The 18,422-nt window shown below is 38.5% G+C and overlaps 1 protein-coding gene across 1 annotated transcript; it reads right to left on the bottom strand.

Annotated features, from left to right (window-relative positions):
• Nucleotides 1-6,163: 6,163 nt before the first annotated feature.
• LOC127582158 (centriolin-like) lies at nucleotides 6,164-17,929 on the bottom strand. Its single transcript, XM_052037218.1, has 6 exons — nucleotides 17,501-17,929; nucleotides 16,482-16,725; nucleotides 10,809-10,942; nucleotides 9,455-9,585; nucleotides 9,024-9,165; nucleotides 6,164-6,263 (listed from the first exon to the last, which is right to left on the bottom strand). The coding sequence occupies exons 2-6, from the start codon at nucleotides 16,702-16,704 to the stop codon at nucleotides 6,255-6,257; spliced, it is 639 nt and encodes a 212-aa protein (XP_051893178.1). The 5' UTR covers nucleotides 16,705-16,725; nucleotides 17,501-17,929; the 3' UTR covers nucleotides 6,164-6,254.
• Between the last annotated feature and the right edge of the window lie 493 nt (nucleotides 17,930-18,422).

Genomic DNA, 18,422 nt, shown 5'->3' with positions numbered 1-18,422 from the left:
ATATTGGCCAAGAAACAGAGGAGAATTCCATTGTTCTTCTTCAATTAAAATGATTGTTTACATTAATCTGAAAAAGCAGATGGAGACTTGGTTTAATTTTTCATTTGAAAGATGGAACCACCAACAGTGTACATTGTCTGAATCTGGCACTGAAAGATCGGTCTAGATTATATGCTTAAATTTCTGGTCTCAGGCTTCAACCTATAACTCTGGTCTCTGAATGTTAAAGCTTGTAATTTGTGTAATCAAGTAAATCTACTGAATGGAAAAAATATACTAATAAACTCTACTTCATTTATTGGTTATATTAGTGCAAATTTGATTCTCTTCTGTTATTAACCTACCTACTCAATTGCGGACAGCAAGAAAAGTTTAAAGTGAGTAAATGTTGGCCTATTGCACCTTCCACTATATATATTGTTCGCATTACACCAAGTCCTCTTTATTCACGAGGGATAGGGGCACAGACTTCCTATGCATAATTTTAAAAAAAGATAAAGATAAAACATAGATATTTACCAGTGAGACCCCCTCCTTTGTTCTCAAATAAATACTCCAAATAAAGATAAATATGCCCATTATGTTCTGAAGGCACTCGTATACTAACAAACATTAAATTGTTTAAATATCTAAAAGTAAATGATATTAGTTAACAAGCTACTTCCACTGAATGTACTGATACTTAGAAGCAGTGATCAGGTTTGAAATCACAAGGCGTGGCTATGTAAACAAAGACCACTCTCTATGAGAACAGTGTGATGTAGAGAGCCATTTGACACAAGTAGTTTGGAAACTAATCACTGTCCTTGTGCAGACAATAACTGATTTCTCAAGGTATATATATGTATATATTTTGTTGGAAAAAAAATTCAAGATGTGGCCTGAAGCCGACCTCGTGAGTGCACAGATCCATGGAAAGGAATTCAGCAGATAAGGAGGACTAAGTGCAATTAAAAGACATTATCTTAAAAGAATTCAAATACCTCAGAGGATTATACATTTAAAAAGTTTTTATTTATAAGAATAATCCAATAATAAACCTGGATGGCCTTATTCATTTGACTAAAATGAGTTTACTGTGTCAACTGACTGTGCTTGGCTTTTGAACATCCTACAACTTGCATGAAGTTAACAATTTGAAGCTATCATGGTTATCACTTAGAAATAAACATTTTTATTTAAACATTTCAGTTTGAGGAAAAGTTACTTTCACTAATTCAACCTTCTTATCATAATGAGGACAAGTAACAGAATGTCACCAAGATGAGCAAAACCTAATAATGCATTAAAGTCCTTTCAAAGACCAAAATAATTTTCGTAATATTTTATAAACTATTCCTGAGTGTATGTAAAAATGCTGCTTTTCTTGTGACACTCATTAATCAACAAAATCCCCCAAACTATATGTGCATTTATCATTTAGACATTGAACAGCTTCATTGACATAATCTCAAGTTTCTCCATCAGCAAAATACAAACTGCTGGAGGAACTCAGTGGGTCAGGCAGCATCATCTGCAGATCTACAGTCTCCTGTGTTTCCACATTGTTTTTGTTGTGTGCAAACGTGCATGTACACACACTCATATATACACACACACCACAGTAAAATTTAACAACACAAAGATCACACTTGGGACATTTTTGAAGATATTCTATCATCTTTAAGCGTGGTCCAATGAAGAAACCCAAATCTTGACTTGTGTAGTTCCATAATGAAACTCTACTCGTATCTAAAATTAGAGTCATGAAGTCATAGAGACTCACAGCACAGAAACAGACTCTTTGGTCCACTTAGTCTGCACCTACCATGAGGCACTCCTTTTTACACTAACCCTACCCAAATCCATTTTCCCTTCACATTTCCATCAACTTCCCCCATTCCCCCCATGATTCTTCCACTAACTTGCAAACTAGGGACAATTTAAAGAGGCCAATTAACTTACCAATCTACACATTTTTGGGATGCGGGAAGAAATCAGAGGATCCCACATGGTCACAGGGATAACTCTATACAGATAGCACCAGAAGTCAGGATTGAAACTGAGTCAGTGAAGCTGTGAGGCAGCAGCTCTAAAGTTGCAGCACACATGTTGTCCAGATACAACATGACTCCACAAACAATATGCTGGAGGAACTCAGTGAGTCAAGCAGCATCTGTGGGGGGAGGAAGGAATTGTCGAGGTTTTGATGTCAGGTTTCAACTCGAAATTTCAACAATCCTTCCCCCCTTCCTCCCCCCCCAACACACACACACACACACACACACACACACACACACACAAACGGATGCTGCTCAACCCACCAGTTCCTCCAGCAGATTGTTTGTTGCTCAAGATTCCAGCATCTACAATCTCCATTTTACCACTCCACAAATATTCTGATCCTCACAAGGTCTACTCAGCCATCACCCATGCCCTTACAAAAGTTATTTACTTGCTAGTTTTTAATTCAATTTCCTCCAGCCTCAACCCTATTTCTGTTTTTCCGAAACTGGACCCTCTTCTTTGTACAACATTGGTGGCAGGTCTTCCTGCTACCTCAGCCCAATACTACAGGTACATTGGTTGGAAGGTTTGTTGATTTAATGAATCAATCTATATTCATGGCAGCTAAATTCTAATTTCTGCAAATTGACCAGCAGATCTGACTTAAGAGTATGAATGCAAAACCTTCAAGTGACTCGAAGTTTTCTAACAGCATTTAGGATTACACTCAAGGTAGTACTACACGTGAATAGTGCAACATTTTTTTGTGCACAATACAACTTAAAGCAAAATGTGATCACTCCTTTCTGGGTGAATCACAGAATTTTCAAATTTTGTTCCAGGCCCTCAGTGCACATCCAGTTCCATACAGAGAGGCTGCCAGAACAGCAGAGCAATGATCAAGTGTGCCAGACAAGTTTTGTCATCATTTCTGCAAACTTTATTTCCTCATCACTGGCCCACAATTGGCAGGGGTCACGCACAGAAGAGCAGCTTTAATTAGAAAATTGCAGGTTGCTTTCATGTTACTTGCATAAGATCAGCCTCACCTGGTCTGCATTCACAGTACAAAGTACAAATCCTCAATCAAGTAGGTTCTACTTCAAAAATTTTTCTTATGTTCACAGTACCACCATCCTCTAAATCCCCTGTGCTAACAATGTAATTTGGGCTCCCTAACTGTTTCTCTGATCCCAACATAACTGATCCAGTGATACCTCCATGGGCTTATTCCTTAATGTTGCTGCCCTTGATGATCTAACTCTTTAACAAATCTAAGCAACTCAACACCAATCCACCCTGTTCCCCCACCAATCTTCTCTTACCTGCCACCCATACCACATTCCTCCATCATATATAACATACCTCTGGTACCCCCCTAATGCTACAGATCTCATGTGCAATAGAATATTGATGCCAATGGATGAAGGTAAAAGTGGTGCAGACCAACCTTCCACCAATTTAACACTCCATTTTCAATAATAAAAAAATTTCAAGTCATAATTTATTTTGCTGTAATGTTTTATCATTGATCAGCTTCAAATATGGTTTGGATTAACAGTCTCATAAATCCCTTGTGTGATCCCTGTTGCATGCAACATAAATGCTACATGCTCCAGATACCTGAAGGCAAGTGTGCAGCAAGGCTTCAATAGATAGCGGCAGGAAAAACTGAAGAAAAGCAACAAGTTAAAAGAAAACGAGTAAAAAGAAACATTTAATACAAGTTTTGAGAATGATTCTAATTGTTACTATGGTTTTAGAAAAATCTTCAATTAAAACACGCTACTTAAAAATGAGATTAAAAAACCTTGCAGCTGTCTTTGTACATGCTAGGCAGTTGTAATCACTGCAGCAAGAAAAAAGCTCAGTACCCATTTGTTTGTTTAAACAAGATACCATTCAGTTCATTGTGCAAACAGGTCAGCTGATAATAAAAACAAATGAGCTTTGTGAGGAAAGCTAACTTCGTTAGGAAACAAAGACGCAGTGTGCAGTGGGGAAAATTTTGTGAATATCCAATGATATTAGCTAAAGGAAGAAAAATAAGCACAGTTATCAGCACAAACTGTAAAAATCTGTAGGGTATAAAAGCACAAGCAGCACTATTTCCTTCAAGAACTGAATGTAACCTTGTTTTACTTCTCATTACTGTCTACTTCTGAGTACCTCAAAGCCATACTGAACTGAGGACAAGACAATTTATTATGTAGTATCATATTCATGCAAACACATTCATCTGAGATTGAAGGCTTTTGTATCATCTGGAACTCTCAACTGCTTTTCAAGTTTAGGTACATAAATTTTAACCACACCGAAAAAACACCAAACAATATTACAGACAAAGTTTGTGATCATCCTTTTATTCTGTAGACTGCCTATTTCCTATCTTAATTAAATTCAACTTTGAACAATTATACAATTAAGATCACTAGTAAGAACAGGTCTACTGGGAGAAACTAACTTCTTGATTGGGTACTCACATAATATCAGCAGCTCACTGCTATGACCAGTTACAAAACAAATTTGTACATCTTTACCATTATGCTAATTTGGGCAATGATGTCAACAAGACATTGTTAAAATCTGAATTACTCAGAGCTTGCTTTTCAGATTTACATCTTTGATAAATGCAGTTTTACATCTAAAAGGAAGCTAGCTAGGAATTCTCATCCACAAAAGTTGTACGGACACACACACTTTTCCACATTAATGGTCCTTCAACACAGTGGAGTGTTGATTGGTGCTGGGGACCCAACTGTTCACAATTTAGGTCAATGCTTTGGATGAGGGAATCAAATTTATATACGCAAGTTTGTTGAAAACACAAAACTAAGTGGCTGTGTGAGCTGTGGCAAATGGAATATAACTTGAGTAAATATGAGCTTACCCATTGATTGAAAGATGTTGATGTTCAGAGGGACCTGTACATGAATCACCGAAAGTCGGTGTACAGGTTCAGTGGGCAGTAAGGAGGGCAGATGGTATGTTGGCCTTTACTGTAAGAGGATCTGAGTACAATGACATAGAGCCCTAACAAGACTGCATCTAGAACATTGTGCAAAGGTCTGGTCTCCCTCCCCAAGAAAGGAAAAACTTGCAATAGAAGTTCAGCAAACATTGACCAGACTGAATGTTGGAATGGAGGTTTGTCTAATTGAGATTAAGTAGACCAGGCCTGTACTCTTATGAGTTTGATCTCCTGATCTCCTCGAAATGCACAAAATTCTTCAGGGACTTGGCAGGGTAAATGTGGAGTTGATGTTTTCCCTGACTGGGGTGCCTAGAACCAGGGCATCACAGTCTCCAGATAAGAGGTTGCCCATGCAGAAAAGAGATGAGAAGAAATAGGTTGCCCACGCAGAAAAGAGATGAGAAGAAATAGAGTAGCAAATCTTTGCCTTTCATTACACAGAGGATTGTGTAGTCCCAATAACTGAGTATATTCAAAACAAAGAATGTTAGGCTTTTAGATATTAAGGTAATCAAGGAAAATGGGGTCAATGCACTTAACTGGAAGAGAGGTAAAAGGAGAGCCATGAACACTGAATGACTGAAGAGGCATGTGAGCCAATCAGCCTTCTCCTGCTGCTATTATTATGTTAGTTGCCCCCAAAGTCATACAAGTAGTTTAGGAGCAGTTGAGGAATGCCCAGAACTTTGTGCTTGTAATTTTACTCTGTCTCAGTACATTCAGCAGAGGTGCCTGACACTCTAAGCCTTTAGCTACTGTTGCTTTTCCAATATTACACAGAACTGGAAATTTGTTAGGATCATATTTTGGTGTGAAACCAGTGCAAATTGGCTGCACAAACATTTTCTTCGTCAAGGAACTTGCACAAAGTTGTTCTTACACCATACTTTTACTAAAACTTTCCAGGACATTTGTGGCCCATGAATTTGAATTCCGTATCACTCACCTACAACATTTGGTAAATAGCATATAAAATCAAGGAATCTCAATATCAGTAATTACTTCGCCTATTCTGCTGCTGTTAACTTTACTCCAATCCATGTCTTTTTTTTACTACGTTTCCTTTTCAATTACTACCTGTTTAAATTCTATTCTTAGCTCAAACATACCAGCTCATTCTTTGTCTCCACCTCTCTCTCCAGTTTTTTGCAGTTGTTCTTCTGTTGTTGGTGTTCCAGCTGAAGTGACTTATTCAGTTGTTCTTGGCTTCTGACATTCTCCATTGTCTTGGATTGCTTCTGTTCTAACAACTCAATCTCTTTCATCTTCTTTTCAAGTTCCTTCTCAAGGTTCTCTAGTTCTTCTGCATTGATACAACAAAAACAAGAGAGTCATTAAGTACATTTTCTCTGGCTTGTCAATGGCCAATGCTGATATAGGATGGTTGTGTTGACGTCTGTTGTGCATGATCTTAGATTGTCCTCAAAGCTGAGAACCATCATACCATGCTGAATTGGGAAGGGTGGTGCTAATGAGGTTGAGAGTCTGCACACTTGATGTTATCTTTCTTTTTCTCTTTTCAGCTTGCTCACTCCAATCACTCTCTTGGTTATTGATATATCTGGTTGTCATTCAAATGCTTGTTTTTAATTGTGCTTATTATTACCTCAGAATTTATCATAAATTACGTGTGTAATGAAGTTTAAAAAGCCAACTGAAACAACTACAATAAAAAAAAGATTAATATCTACACACGCTAATAACAATTTAGTTCCCTGATGACTACAGACTTTGTGATAAAATCAGAATTTCCCTTTTAAGTAATTCAAAAACAAAGCACAAGGGATTTATTTAGGTCATTTGGTAATTCATTGAAAGTTGAAATAAAAACTCAAGAGCACATCAAGTCAATCATCATCATCATATCTTTGTTACTTTTATATAAATGGTTGAAATTTGTCCCAAGAACCATGAATTAAACACATGACATATTAAAAACTGCATATTTTACTCTACTTCTGAAATTTGGTTCCAGTGAAGTCAATGAAACCAAATTTTAGAAATGTACTGCACTGCAGGCAAGGTATCACACAATTAGAGTGTGCAACCAAGGATAAATGTCTGCCGATCATTTACTTGATCACTAAATTTAAGTTCTCGATTATTGGATAGAGCAGCGTATTGGTTATACAGCGATTCCCCAGGTTACGGATGAGGTGACTTAATGCAAGTTCTCCCACACGGTTTTTAAGGCATTTTTCAAGATAGTAATAATAATAAAAAGTTTTGTGGTATTCATTAATGACTGGATACAGTAATATATTCCATTAGTTTAATTATGGCTAGTGTTGGGGTGAATGGGCAATGAAATTAAATAATTATAGCAAGAGTGTGTAGAGTGATATGATATGGCTAGCTATAGAAAATGGATGTCTGACATGGAGAAATCGACTTACAGCCAGTTCTCAGGAACAGAACCCTTACGTAAGCTGGGAACTGCCTGTATTGCTAAAGACCTAGACCTAGAGTTCTATTCCCACCACAAGAAGTGGGTATAAATAAATCTGGAATTTTAAACGTAGCTAATACCACGAATGGTGACCATGAAAATATTAGAATATTGTAAAAAATTATTATTTTCAAGGACATCTGCCCTCTTACAACTCCAGATCACCAACGTCGTTGCTTCTTAATGTCTTCTCAGTTCTGGGACAAATAGGGATGAACAATAAATTGTTAGCATTACCAGTGACATTCATATCCCATGAATGAATTCAAAATAAAACAAAATTATCATTAGCATAAAATAATATGTGCTTGCTGCTTTTACCTAAATGAAATCGTTCATGAGCTTCTTGCCTCTCCTGGAGAGATACTGGCTGTCCATCCAAACTATTCAAAGAGCGTAAGTGATATATGACGTACAGTCGATAATGTGGAAGACTGGCTAAAGGATTATCTGCCAGGATTAATGAAGTCAACTCTTTCAAAGATTTCAGTTTAGCTACATCTTGGAGCTAAGTCAAAACAGGAGAATTATTAGATGGTCCACAGGAATGACATCAAATATAGAACCCATAAAATTAATAATTTATTCTTTTTGTCTAAACAGAAGCAACACGTTTGTACTAAAAGAACTCTGAACTGAAATTTTATTATTTATAATTGATACAAGAAAATAATGCGCATAATGAACTGGAGTATCCAATGGAGAAAAAAAAGATTTTACCTAATATCTTGCCCTTTTCAACCCAGTCTTTAAATGGAAATACACAAATTACAATGGTCTACCAAAAGAAATTTTTTGGGTGAATTATGTCACCAAAAGATAAATTTCTTGGTGTACATGATGCATAAAATGTGTCTTTTAGTCTAGATGAAAGAGGTGTTCTTTTAATCCTAGTGGTAATACTGAATGCAGAATAGGGCCTTGACTTACGTAGCACGAGAGAAAGAAATGAAATCAGAACAGCTGATATTAGAGCCAGGACTAATCAAAATGCTGAGAAGAAAGGCATTACTCCAGATAAGAGATTCGTCTTATTGTGTTTTTTTAAAAAGTTTGGCAATTAATTTTGCATAATTAGATTTCACTGCCCAATTTTCATTATCTGAAGTTCAGATTTTTAATCTTCATGCGTTTTTTTCTATTGCCATTTTCCTTGAAACAGGTAATGATTGTATCATATCACTGAGAAATCAAACAAAAAATGTGAGAAATCTTCAGTGTTTGTGGCTGGAGAAAAAAATAAAATTTCTGGTCAATGACCTTTTATCAGATCCAATGAAACTGGTTATCAGACCTGATGAAAGGTTAGTAACATGGAACTTTAGAAATCTCCAGATGTAATCTGGCCTGCTGAGTGTTTTCAGCATTTTCTGTCAGATTTCCAGCACTGCAATGTCTATCTTCAGTCTTAAAACTGGGATCTAGTTGTAAGCAGATTTCTTTAAAGCTGGATTCTATAAACGGGAAACAGTACATACTATTTTTCTTCACCTGCATCATGCAAGTTACAACTTTTACATACTCCTTGACTCAGTTTTTCCTTCTCATTGATACAAATCATCACAGTCAATTTTCTTTCAATATTTCGATATATATAACTGAAAATTAACATACCGATGTAATATTGTTCTGTTTGAGGTTGAGGACACGAAGGGATCGCAACTTCTTTCCAATCCATGCAGGAATTTGTTCAATATAATTCCCAGCAAGCATCAGATTCTGAAGGTTCACCATGTGCTCCAGGCCTTCAATTTTACTACATGCAGGGAAAAGTAGGTTCCATTTTGTTTTAATAAAAGGAGTCATGACGTGAAATCTATCAGCTGATTGGGTATGTAAAGACTCTCGATAAAATTCACATTAGAATAAAGTTATGATTCAAATTATTAAGAACAATTCTTGACACTTAATTTACCCATCAAATAGTGAACAAGTTACTTTTTGTCTTTAATTTGTATCAATTGATCCATTCGATCACAGATTTAATCTCGTTACTCTATTCTCTTCTACACTGGAAACATCTGTATATTTCTTTAATTACTCACCAAATTCGGTTGTACGATAGACTAAGTTCCCGCAGCTTTATTTGTTTCTCCAGTTTTTCTATTTTCTCAATCATATTGTTGTTCAAATTCAGGACAAGTAGATGGTCACATTTTTCAAGGTTTTCTATAAACTAAATATAAAATATTATTATGACTTGTTTAGCTAACAGTCCTAGGAATTTTTCTCATTGGAATCTGCATTTGAATGAAGACATTCATGCACAAGATTTTTCAAAGTTTTCTTTCCATAAATAAATTCTTCAGAATATATATATCTTTTGCTGCTGAGTTATGGTAAGTTTGAGCTCTGTTTGACATGAATATTCAAACTCAGTTAGCAGAAAATCTTGAAACGGCATTTACATATTCTTTTATACAGCAAGATGTCACTGAGGAAAATTTAAAATCTAACTCATATTGTTAGGCATATGTTATTAGCATTTATTGGTCAATGCATGCCATTTTGAGAGACTAGGCAGAATTAACATCAGCTTTTTCCCTCAATGTCTCTTGAAGCTTCAGATTTCGACATCACTTGTGCCATTAGGTTCAAAAGTGAATGCACAATATTAACTTTAAGTGAAGTGGAAATAAATCTGCAGCAAAAGATATGACTCATTCTTCTTTTCTACAACTAAACAAGGATTGCTTAAAATTAAATGATTAAACACACAGGGAATGCTAATAATGGCATAGTACTCAAGAGAAATTGGCCATTTCTGACGGTTGTCCGAATTATATGGAGCAATTAGAAGTTGTGTGCAAAGAACTGAACAATTGGGAATAACTTCTAACATCACAAAATACTACCAAAGTAGACCAATAATAAATAGATCATAGACTTTAACGTTTTTTATTATATTTCACAGGCATTTATAAGGGACAGCCAAACTTTATTTTCTACAGTGTTTCTGCAAACTGGAGAAGGATAAACATTGTAGAGTTATCGATTGAGGGCTGAAGGGCCCATTTCTGTGTTGTACCAAAGTCCATGCCCATCTACACCATTCCAATTTGCCCACATTAGGACCATACGCTTCTATGCCTTTCTGTTACTATGTTAAACCTTACCAACCAGAACCATAGCGGAGATAGGTGTGCCAGAGGCCTGTAACCTGCTTATCGAATACTAACTAATGCAAAACAAATCTGAACAAAACTGGACAGAATTGGGAGATGCTTAATATGTTGGCACCCCAAGATTAGAAAGTACTGGCTATATTGTACAAATTAAGGAGCTGCACTACTATCTTGATCATATGGTCTCCAAATGGAATACAATTTATATTTTTCGGCAACCTCGTCCAGGTTACATTTGAATCATTAAATCAATGCACTTAATCTTATGTATTACCTTAAACTTCTTCCCTCCTGCTTTTGACAGGCAGAGATTGAGGGACTGTACAGAACCCAACTGTTCTCGTTTTGACAGTTTTTTGATCAGGTCCTCCGTAATGTATCGGATTCCAGGGCTCTTACTAACTGTATCTGAAAATAAAACAAATCCAAAGTCCAAAGACTTAATCAATCAATATCATTTTTTTGTCCACAAATAAGCTGTCCAAAATTAAACAAGTATGTGGTCATGATGTTTCTAAATAGTAAGTTCTGTAGCAAGGTTCATGGATTGGACTTAACAACTCGAATTAAGAGCTCAAGTTCCCAAGAGCTCATTTTCTCAAGTTTCCCAATTCAAGATTGTAACTAAACTGATTAGTATAAAATGCTGTTTTGTGATCTTTTCAGGGCAAATTTGATCGAAGTTAATGTAAAAAGTGAAGTGCCAATCAATGCTATATTTGTTCATTTTATTGGATTTAAATAAGTTCAGGTGATTAAAATGAGAAGTCAAATTCAAGAAATATACATTTTAAGTTGGATATATTGCATGATATGAGTGAGTGCCATTTTGCTAATGGTTAACTGCATTTCATATTTTATCAATACAAATGTCTGTTGACCCTGGTTTCTATTCTAGAGCTGTAAAGTTTCGTTTGGTCCATAACCAAGGGACCATCAAGGCAGCTAAAAGTTCATCATGAGAAAAGAGAAGGGATGGGGAGAGCTTCACTCCCATAAATGGGTGGTTGGAGTCAGGTCAAACACTAAACAAACACTATGCCTCTCGAAATCTTATAAACTTCTAACAGGTCTCTCCTCAGCCTCCGGCACTCCACAGAAAACAACCTGTTTGTCCAACCTCTCCTTATAGCTCATACCTTCTAATCCAGGCAGCATCCTGGTAAACTTCTTCTGCAATCTCTCCAAAGCCTCCACATCCTGCCTATAATGAGGTGACCAGAATTGGACACAATATTCCAAGTCATAGTTGCAACATGATTTTGTGACTCTTGTACTTGATGCCCTAAACAATGAAGGCAAACATGCCATATGCCTTCTTCACCACCCTATCTACATCTGTGGTCACATTCAGTGAGCCATGGACTTGGACCCCAAGATCCCACTGTACATCAACGTTAAGGGTCCTGCCATTAACTATACACTTTCCCCTTACATTAGACCTCCCAAAGTGTAACACTTCACACTTAATCAGATTAAACTCCATCTGCCATTTCTCCGCCCATATCTGTAACTGATCTAAATTCTGCTGTATCCTTTGATAGCTCTCTGCACTGTCCAGAACTCTACCAGTCTTTGCATTGTCTGCAAACTTTCAAATCCACCCATCTACATTTTTGTCCAAGTCATTTATACACATCACAAATAACACAGGCCCCAGCACTGATTCCTGCAGAATATCACTGGTCAAGGACCTCCAGCCAGAATAAGTCCCATCAACTACTACCCTCTGTCTTCTATGGGTAAGCCAATTCTGAATCCAAACTACCAAGTCATCATGAATCCTATGCATCTAAAACCTTCTGGATCAGCCTATAATGAGGGACCTTGTCAAATGCCTTACTAAAATCCAAGTAGATAACATCCACTGCCCTACACCCATCAGTCACCTTCATCACCTCCTCAAAAACCTCAGTCAAGTTAGTAAGACATGACATGTGCTGCACGAAGCCACGCTCACCATACCTAATCAGGCCACATATTTTCCAAATGTAAGTAAATCCTATCCCTAAGAAACCTCTCCAATAGCTTTCCTAACAATAATGTGAGACTCACTGGCCTATAATTTCCTGGATTATCCCCATTTCCCTTCTTGAACAAAGTAACAACATTGGCTACTCTCCAGTCATCTGGGATCTCACCTATTGTGAGTGAGGATACAAAAATCTTCGTCAAGGCCCTGGCAATCTCCTCCTTTGCCTCTTTCATAACCAGCGATATATCCCATCTGGCCCTGAGGACTTATCCACCTTGATGCTCTTCAAAAGACCCAGCACCACCACCTTCCTGATCTCAAAATGCCCTCGCACACTAGCATGCCCCTCACTGCTCTCACTACCCTCCAGTGCTGTTTGTGGGTTGAAGGCAAGTATCCTTCTTTCCGGATTCAAGCTCATTTATACAAAGATCCTGGGTTCAGAAATCTCCACGTTGCAACTCCAATTTTTGAGATATTGTGTCCTGCAGCCAGATCTGGAGTCTCCTTGCTTAATTGGAAGCAAGATCCATCGAGAAAACAACTTCCAGAAGGAGACACAGTCAAGGACTAAAAACACTGCAGGCTGTATAGTTAAATTTTAACTTCACACCATGTACCTCTCCATAAGTGCCTGGACCAGAGTGCTTTCAAAATTTTTTGTTTTCACCAGTTATACACAATTCACTGTTTGAGAAAGGAGCTGAATAGCTTGCTAACAAGCTTTTGAAAACACTCTTCTTAGCTGAACTACTAGGCACACAAAGAGAAAAACAAATTCCACTTCCCTTCCCCCTTTTGTCTTAAGGGCTGTTAGCCCCTTACTTGCAACTTAGTGTACCCTCTGAAAGCATAACTGATACAGTCATACAGCATGGATACAAGCCCTTCAGCCCCACTCGCCTATGCCGACTGTGTTGCCCAGCGAGCGAGTCCCATCTGCCTGTGTTTGACCCATAGCCCTCTAAACCTCTCCAATCCGTCTCCAATTTAGATGGCTTTTAAACATTGCTAATGTGCCCCAGCCACTATTTCTGGCAGCTCATTCCAAATACATACCACCCTTTGCGTGAAGAAGCTGCCCCTGATGTCCCTTTAATATCTCTCACCTCTGATCATAGACCTACTCCCTCTTACTTTTAGCACCTCCACTCTGGGAAAAAGACTGTGTGCTTTCACCCTGCCCATGCCCCTCATGATGTTATATACCTCTATCAGGTCATCCCTCCATCTCCTACATTCCAGGGAATAATGATACAGGGAATTAATTGCTGAAAATCCTAAGTATTGTTAAAGCTATTGTGACAGTGTGCCATCATTTTGAGCACTCACGTATATACCATGCATTTTTGTGACTTTAACGTGTACCATACTTTTGCACAGAAAAATGAAATAAATACACAACTCCACCACTTAAAAAAAGTTGGTGATGATGAACAATGGGGACATGAGATATCCTTGGCAGAAAAGGTAAAGGTGATTCCTAAGAGATTCTATAAGCATATTAAGAGCAAAAGAGTGGTTAGAGAAAGAATGGGATTCCTTAAGGATCAGTGTGGTCATCCATGTGTGGAGTCATGGGAGACAGGCAAGGTCTTAAATGAATACTTTCTCGTCTGTACATACTATGGAGAAGCTAATTGATATTATGAAAAAGGTGGTCTTGAGGGGCATAAAGGTGGATAAATACTCAGGGCCTGATCAAGTGTACCCTAGAATGTTATGGGAAACAAGGGAGAAAATTGCTGGGACTCTGGCCGAGATTGTTGTGTTCCTTAGTCGCGGGCAAGGTACCAGAAGAATGAAAGGTGTCCAATGTTGTGCCTTTATTTAAGAAGAGTTGCAAGGACAAGCCAGGAAACTACAGGCCATTGACCCCAACATCAGTGGTGGGCAAGTTACTGGAGAGGATTCTGAGAGACAGGATCTATCTGCATTTGAAAAGGCAAGGACTAATTAGGGATAGTCAGCATGGCTTTGTGCTTAGGAAATCATGTCTCACGCACTTAACATTGAGTTTTTTTGAAGAGATGACCAAGAGAATTGATGAGGGCAGGGCAACATGGACTTTAGCTAGGCTTTAGATAAGGTCCCACATGATAGACTAGTCCAGAAGGTGAGATCACATGGGATCCAGGTGAGCTAGTCAATTGGGTACCAAATTGGTTTGGCGGAAGGCATCAGAGGGTGGTAGTGGAGGGTCGTTTTTCAGATTGGAGGCCTGTGATCAGCAATGTGCCGCAGGGATTGTTTCTGGGTCACCGCTGTTTATCATATATATTAACAATTTGGATATAGGCGGCAGGATTGGAAAGTTTGCAAATGACATCAAATTTATTGGTGCGGTGGACAGTGAAGTAGGTTGTCTAAGGTTACAACAGGATCTAGATCAAGTGGGAAATGGGCAAAGGAATGGCAGATGGAATTTAACTCAGGCAAGTGTAAAGTGATGCATTTTGGGAAATTAAACCAGGGCAGGACCTGCACAGTAAATGACAGGACCAAGGAGAGTGTTGTACAACTGTGAAAATACATAGTTCCCTGAAAATAGTGACACAGATGGACAAAGTGGTGAAGAAGGCATATGGCATGCTTGCCTTCATCGGATGGGGCAGCGAGTACAAGATTTGGGACATCATGTTATGGCTGCATAGGACATTGGTAAGACTGCACCTTAAATATTGTGTGTAGTTCTGGCTGCCATACTGTAGGAAGGACATGATTAAGCTAGAGAGGATGCAGAAAAGATTCACAAGGATGTTGCTGGGACTGAAGGGCTTGAGTTATGATGAGAGACTGGATAGGATGGGGCTGTTTGTCTTGGAGAAGCAGAGACTGAGGGGTAACCTTATAGAGGTTTGTGAAATCATGTGGGGCATAGATAAGGTGGCTGGTCACAGTCTTCTTACCAAGGGTATAGGAGTCTAAAACTAGAGGGCATTGGTTTAAGATTTAAAGTGGACCCAAGGGACAAGGTTTTCACAAAGAGAGTGGTGGGTACTTGGAACGAACTACCAGAGAAGGTGGCAGAGGCAGGTACAATTACAACTTCTAAAATACATTTTAACAGGTTCATGGACAAGAAAGATTCAGAGGGATACGAGCCAAATGGGACTAGCTCAGAAAGGACCTTGGTCGGCATGGATGAGTCGGGCTGAAGGGCCTGTTTCCGTGCTGTAACTTTATGACCCAATGTTACTTGCACTTTCTCAAACATCCATTTCTATTCATGTGCAGTCCAGATTTCCCTACAACACCAAATTCAGTGACTTACACAAATATATTTACCATCTTGCACATTGTACTCATGCTATGAAGTTTCCCAATACTTTCCTGTATTTGTAATGATAATACACCACACTGAAAAAAAGCAGTGAACTGGAAATGATGCAGCATCTTTCGTCTGCAATTCCATGAATATTTAAACTGGCTAGTAATCTTTAATATTTCACAATCATCTTTTAGTGCAGCTCCATAGCATGGCACTTTTCCAAAGTTCCACATGAAAGATCGATTTCCAATGAAATCTGTCAGTCTCCTTCCGTTCACTCTATATTGTCTACTTGAGTATGGAGATTCCATTGGGAGTTGGAGACTATTTGTTAGCCTCAGATCAGCCCACAGTTAATCAATTGCAAATAAATCTATTGGCATTAAAACATGCCAGAGCAGTGCAAAAAAATTATGACAATGTAGCCATCATAATTGTCATTGTAATCAATGCAATGAAAGTGTCAGAGGAAAACATGAACATGATTAGTGTTGCATATATAATGACAGAAAAATATGGACTAACATGGGTTTTAAACTATGCAAAATTCTAGAGATACAAGAGACTGAAGATGCTGGAATCAGGAGCAAAAAAAATGAGCTGCTTGAAGAACTCAGTGGGTTGAGCAGCATCTGCCTGATGATGCCTTACTCACCAAGTTCCTTCAGTAGCTCATTTTATGCAAAATTCTAAATGCTTACCCTTTCTGGTAAAATAAGTAATGGCAGATCCACTTTCACTTTCGTCGCTGATATCAAGGTGCTGCTCATCAACATCAGAGGGGTTGTGTAAATCTGGAGTACGAGGCCTGCTGGTTGGGGATGGTGATCTGGTCCTTGGATTTAAAACAGAGGAGACTGGGCTTTGCATGTCACTTTTTGATGCTTGTGGTCTGATTACCAATTGTGGGGTCCGCTTCCTCATGGTGTCAGCAGTACTCAATCACTGTTGTAAGTAAAAATGTTTGCAATAGATTAAATATATAGGCTAATTTCTCTGAGGACCTAAACAATTTCTCATAGCCCATAACATTTTAATGATAATTCTTGAAAACACACATCTTAACCATTAAGATTATTCTTCCAGGAAAGAGGAAACCAGATGAAGAACTATTATGTCAGGCTGACACCCCAACAACGTTACCCTCGGATTTCCTAGACCTTTCCAGGGCACATAACTGGACAAAACCCTCATGTTAGGAAGTTATGGGAATGCTATGTTGGCGGTAGAAGCGTGGCGACACTTGCGGGCTGCCCCCCCAAAATCACTACGCAAAAGATGTACTTCACTTTGTGTTTCGATGTACATGTGACTAATAAAGATCTTATCTTATAAATTGATTTTGAGTTTCTGTTGACTGTGCCAAAATGTAAACAACGCTGCAAATAAGCAGTCAATAAAGCTGAACAAATAATTGCAAATTCAATAATTAACCATAGCCACCAGGTCTCACTTACCTTGGTTTAAATGTGCAACCTACAGGCACAGTTTTAAGACTTTAAGTGGGCTTATGAAGTATCTTTTTTCATCTATAAAATAATAGATCTTAAATATTAAACAGGGACGGCATTCCATTACAACTACATTTCTATTTAAAAAGTACAGGAAGGTTCATGCCAAATACACGATGTGTAACTAATAAATCGGTTGATAATTACCAGCCTCAATCCATTCTTCAATGCTTTTTAAAGTAATTAATGTGTCGATGGAATTAACTCACCTACATCGGAATTCCGACGCGTCACCGATTCCCAACTAAGCTTTTTGCTACAAAGATAATTTTAAAGATTAGGGCAACTATCCTTCACATTTCAGATTACTTTTCCCCAGTTAAAATCCTTTATAATGTAGCATCACGACCTGCTTGTTCAGCCAGGAGGTTTTATTTGGGAGTTTGTATTGGCGATCCGTTGACATGGTAACGCTTCTTCGCTTCCCTCCCCCTTTAATTCCGATACACAACGATTATAAACGACGATATATAAAAGTATGTCGGCTCTATTTTTTTCGTAATCCTGGTGAGCGTACCGATGTAGGCCGGTTAGGGCCGGCCTAGTTGGTGACGGTAACGCAGGTGAGGCAAGGCACGGACGCGCAGCCGTTGGGTGACGCCATGTTCGTTTGGTGAGAGACGGCGGCGCGCCTTCCCCTCGCGCTTCTTCCTTCCGCTGCCCGCCCCCGGCTCTGGGACACCAGCGCTTCCAACGGCCTTCGACGCCATGGCTATGCCTCACGAAATAAACCAAGGTCATCGTTTACACTGGAGGAACGTTAATGGAATACTTTTACATGGATTATTTATAAGAAATAGCAGGAGTGGTGAGCCATTGCACTATGTGGTAACCGGACTGAAACCCAGAGGTCTTATTAAGTGAGGGATATGTGTTCGAATCCCACCATGACAGCCATGGAATTAAAATTCAAGGCACGAAATAAATGTGCAGCCCGGAAAATACTGGGTCGTCATATATAATTTTAAAAAAAACACATAGTTCTGTAATACCAAGGGGAGGAATTTGCTATTTCTGCTTTTACTGGCTCTGGAAGGATAACATAGCTAGGTAGTTTTGACCTCTGAGCAAACGTTTCAGTTTAGAGGGTAATTGGAGATGGACAGTAATTGCTGGCTACTCTCATTAGTG

This window comes from Pristis pectinata, chromosome 23, assembly GCF_009764475.1.
Source record: "Pristis pectinata isolate sPriPec2 chromosome 23, sPriPec2.1.pri, whole genome shotgun sequence".
Taxonomy (NCBI): domain Eukaryota; kingdom Metazoa; phylum Chordata; class Chondrichthyes; order Rhinopristiformes; family Pristidae; genus Pristis; species Pristis pectinata.
Note: the sequence above shows the minus strand (reverse complement) of the source record. Positions and strands in the feature narration are given on the sequence as shown.

Excerpts from the sequence above, each read along its gene's own strand:
- LOC127582158 (XM_052037218.1), bottom strand. The coding sequence starts at position 16,704 with ATGAGGAAGCGGACCCCACAATTGGTAATCAGACCACAAGCATCAAAA. Across the intron at positions 10,943-16,481 it reads TACTTATTTTACCAGAAAGG|ATACAGTTAGTAAGAGCCCT; the intron begins GTAAGCATTTAG and ends TTTTATTTTCAG. Across the intron at positions 9,586-10,808 it reads CAGGAGGGAAGAAGTTTAAG|TTTATAGAAAACCTTGAAAA; the intron begins GTAATACATAAG and ends TTTTATATTTAG.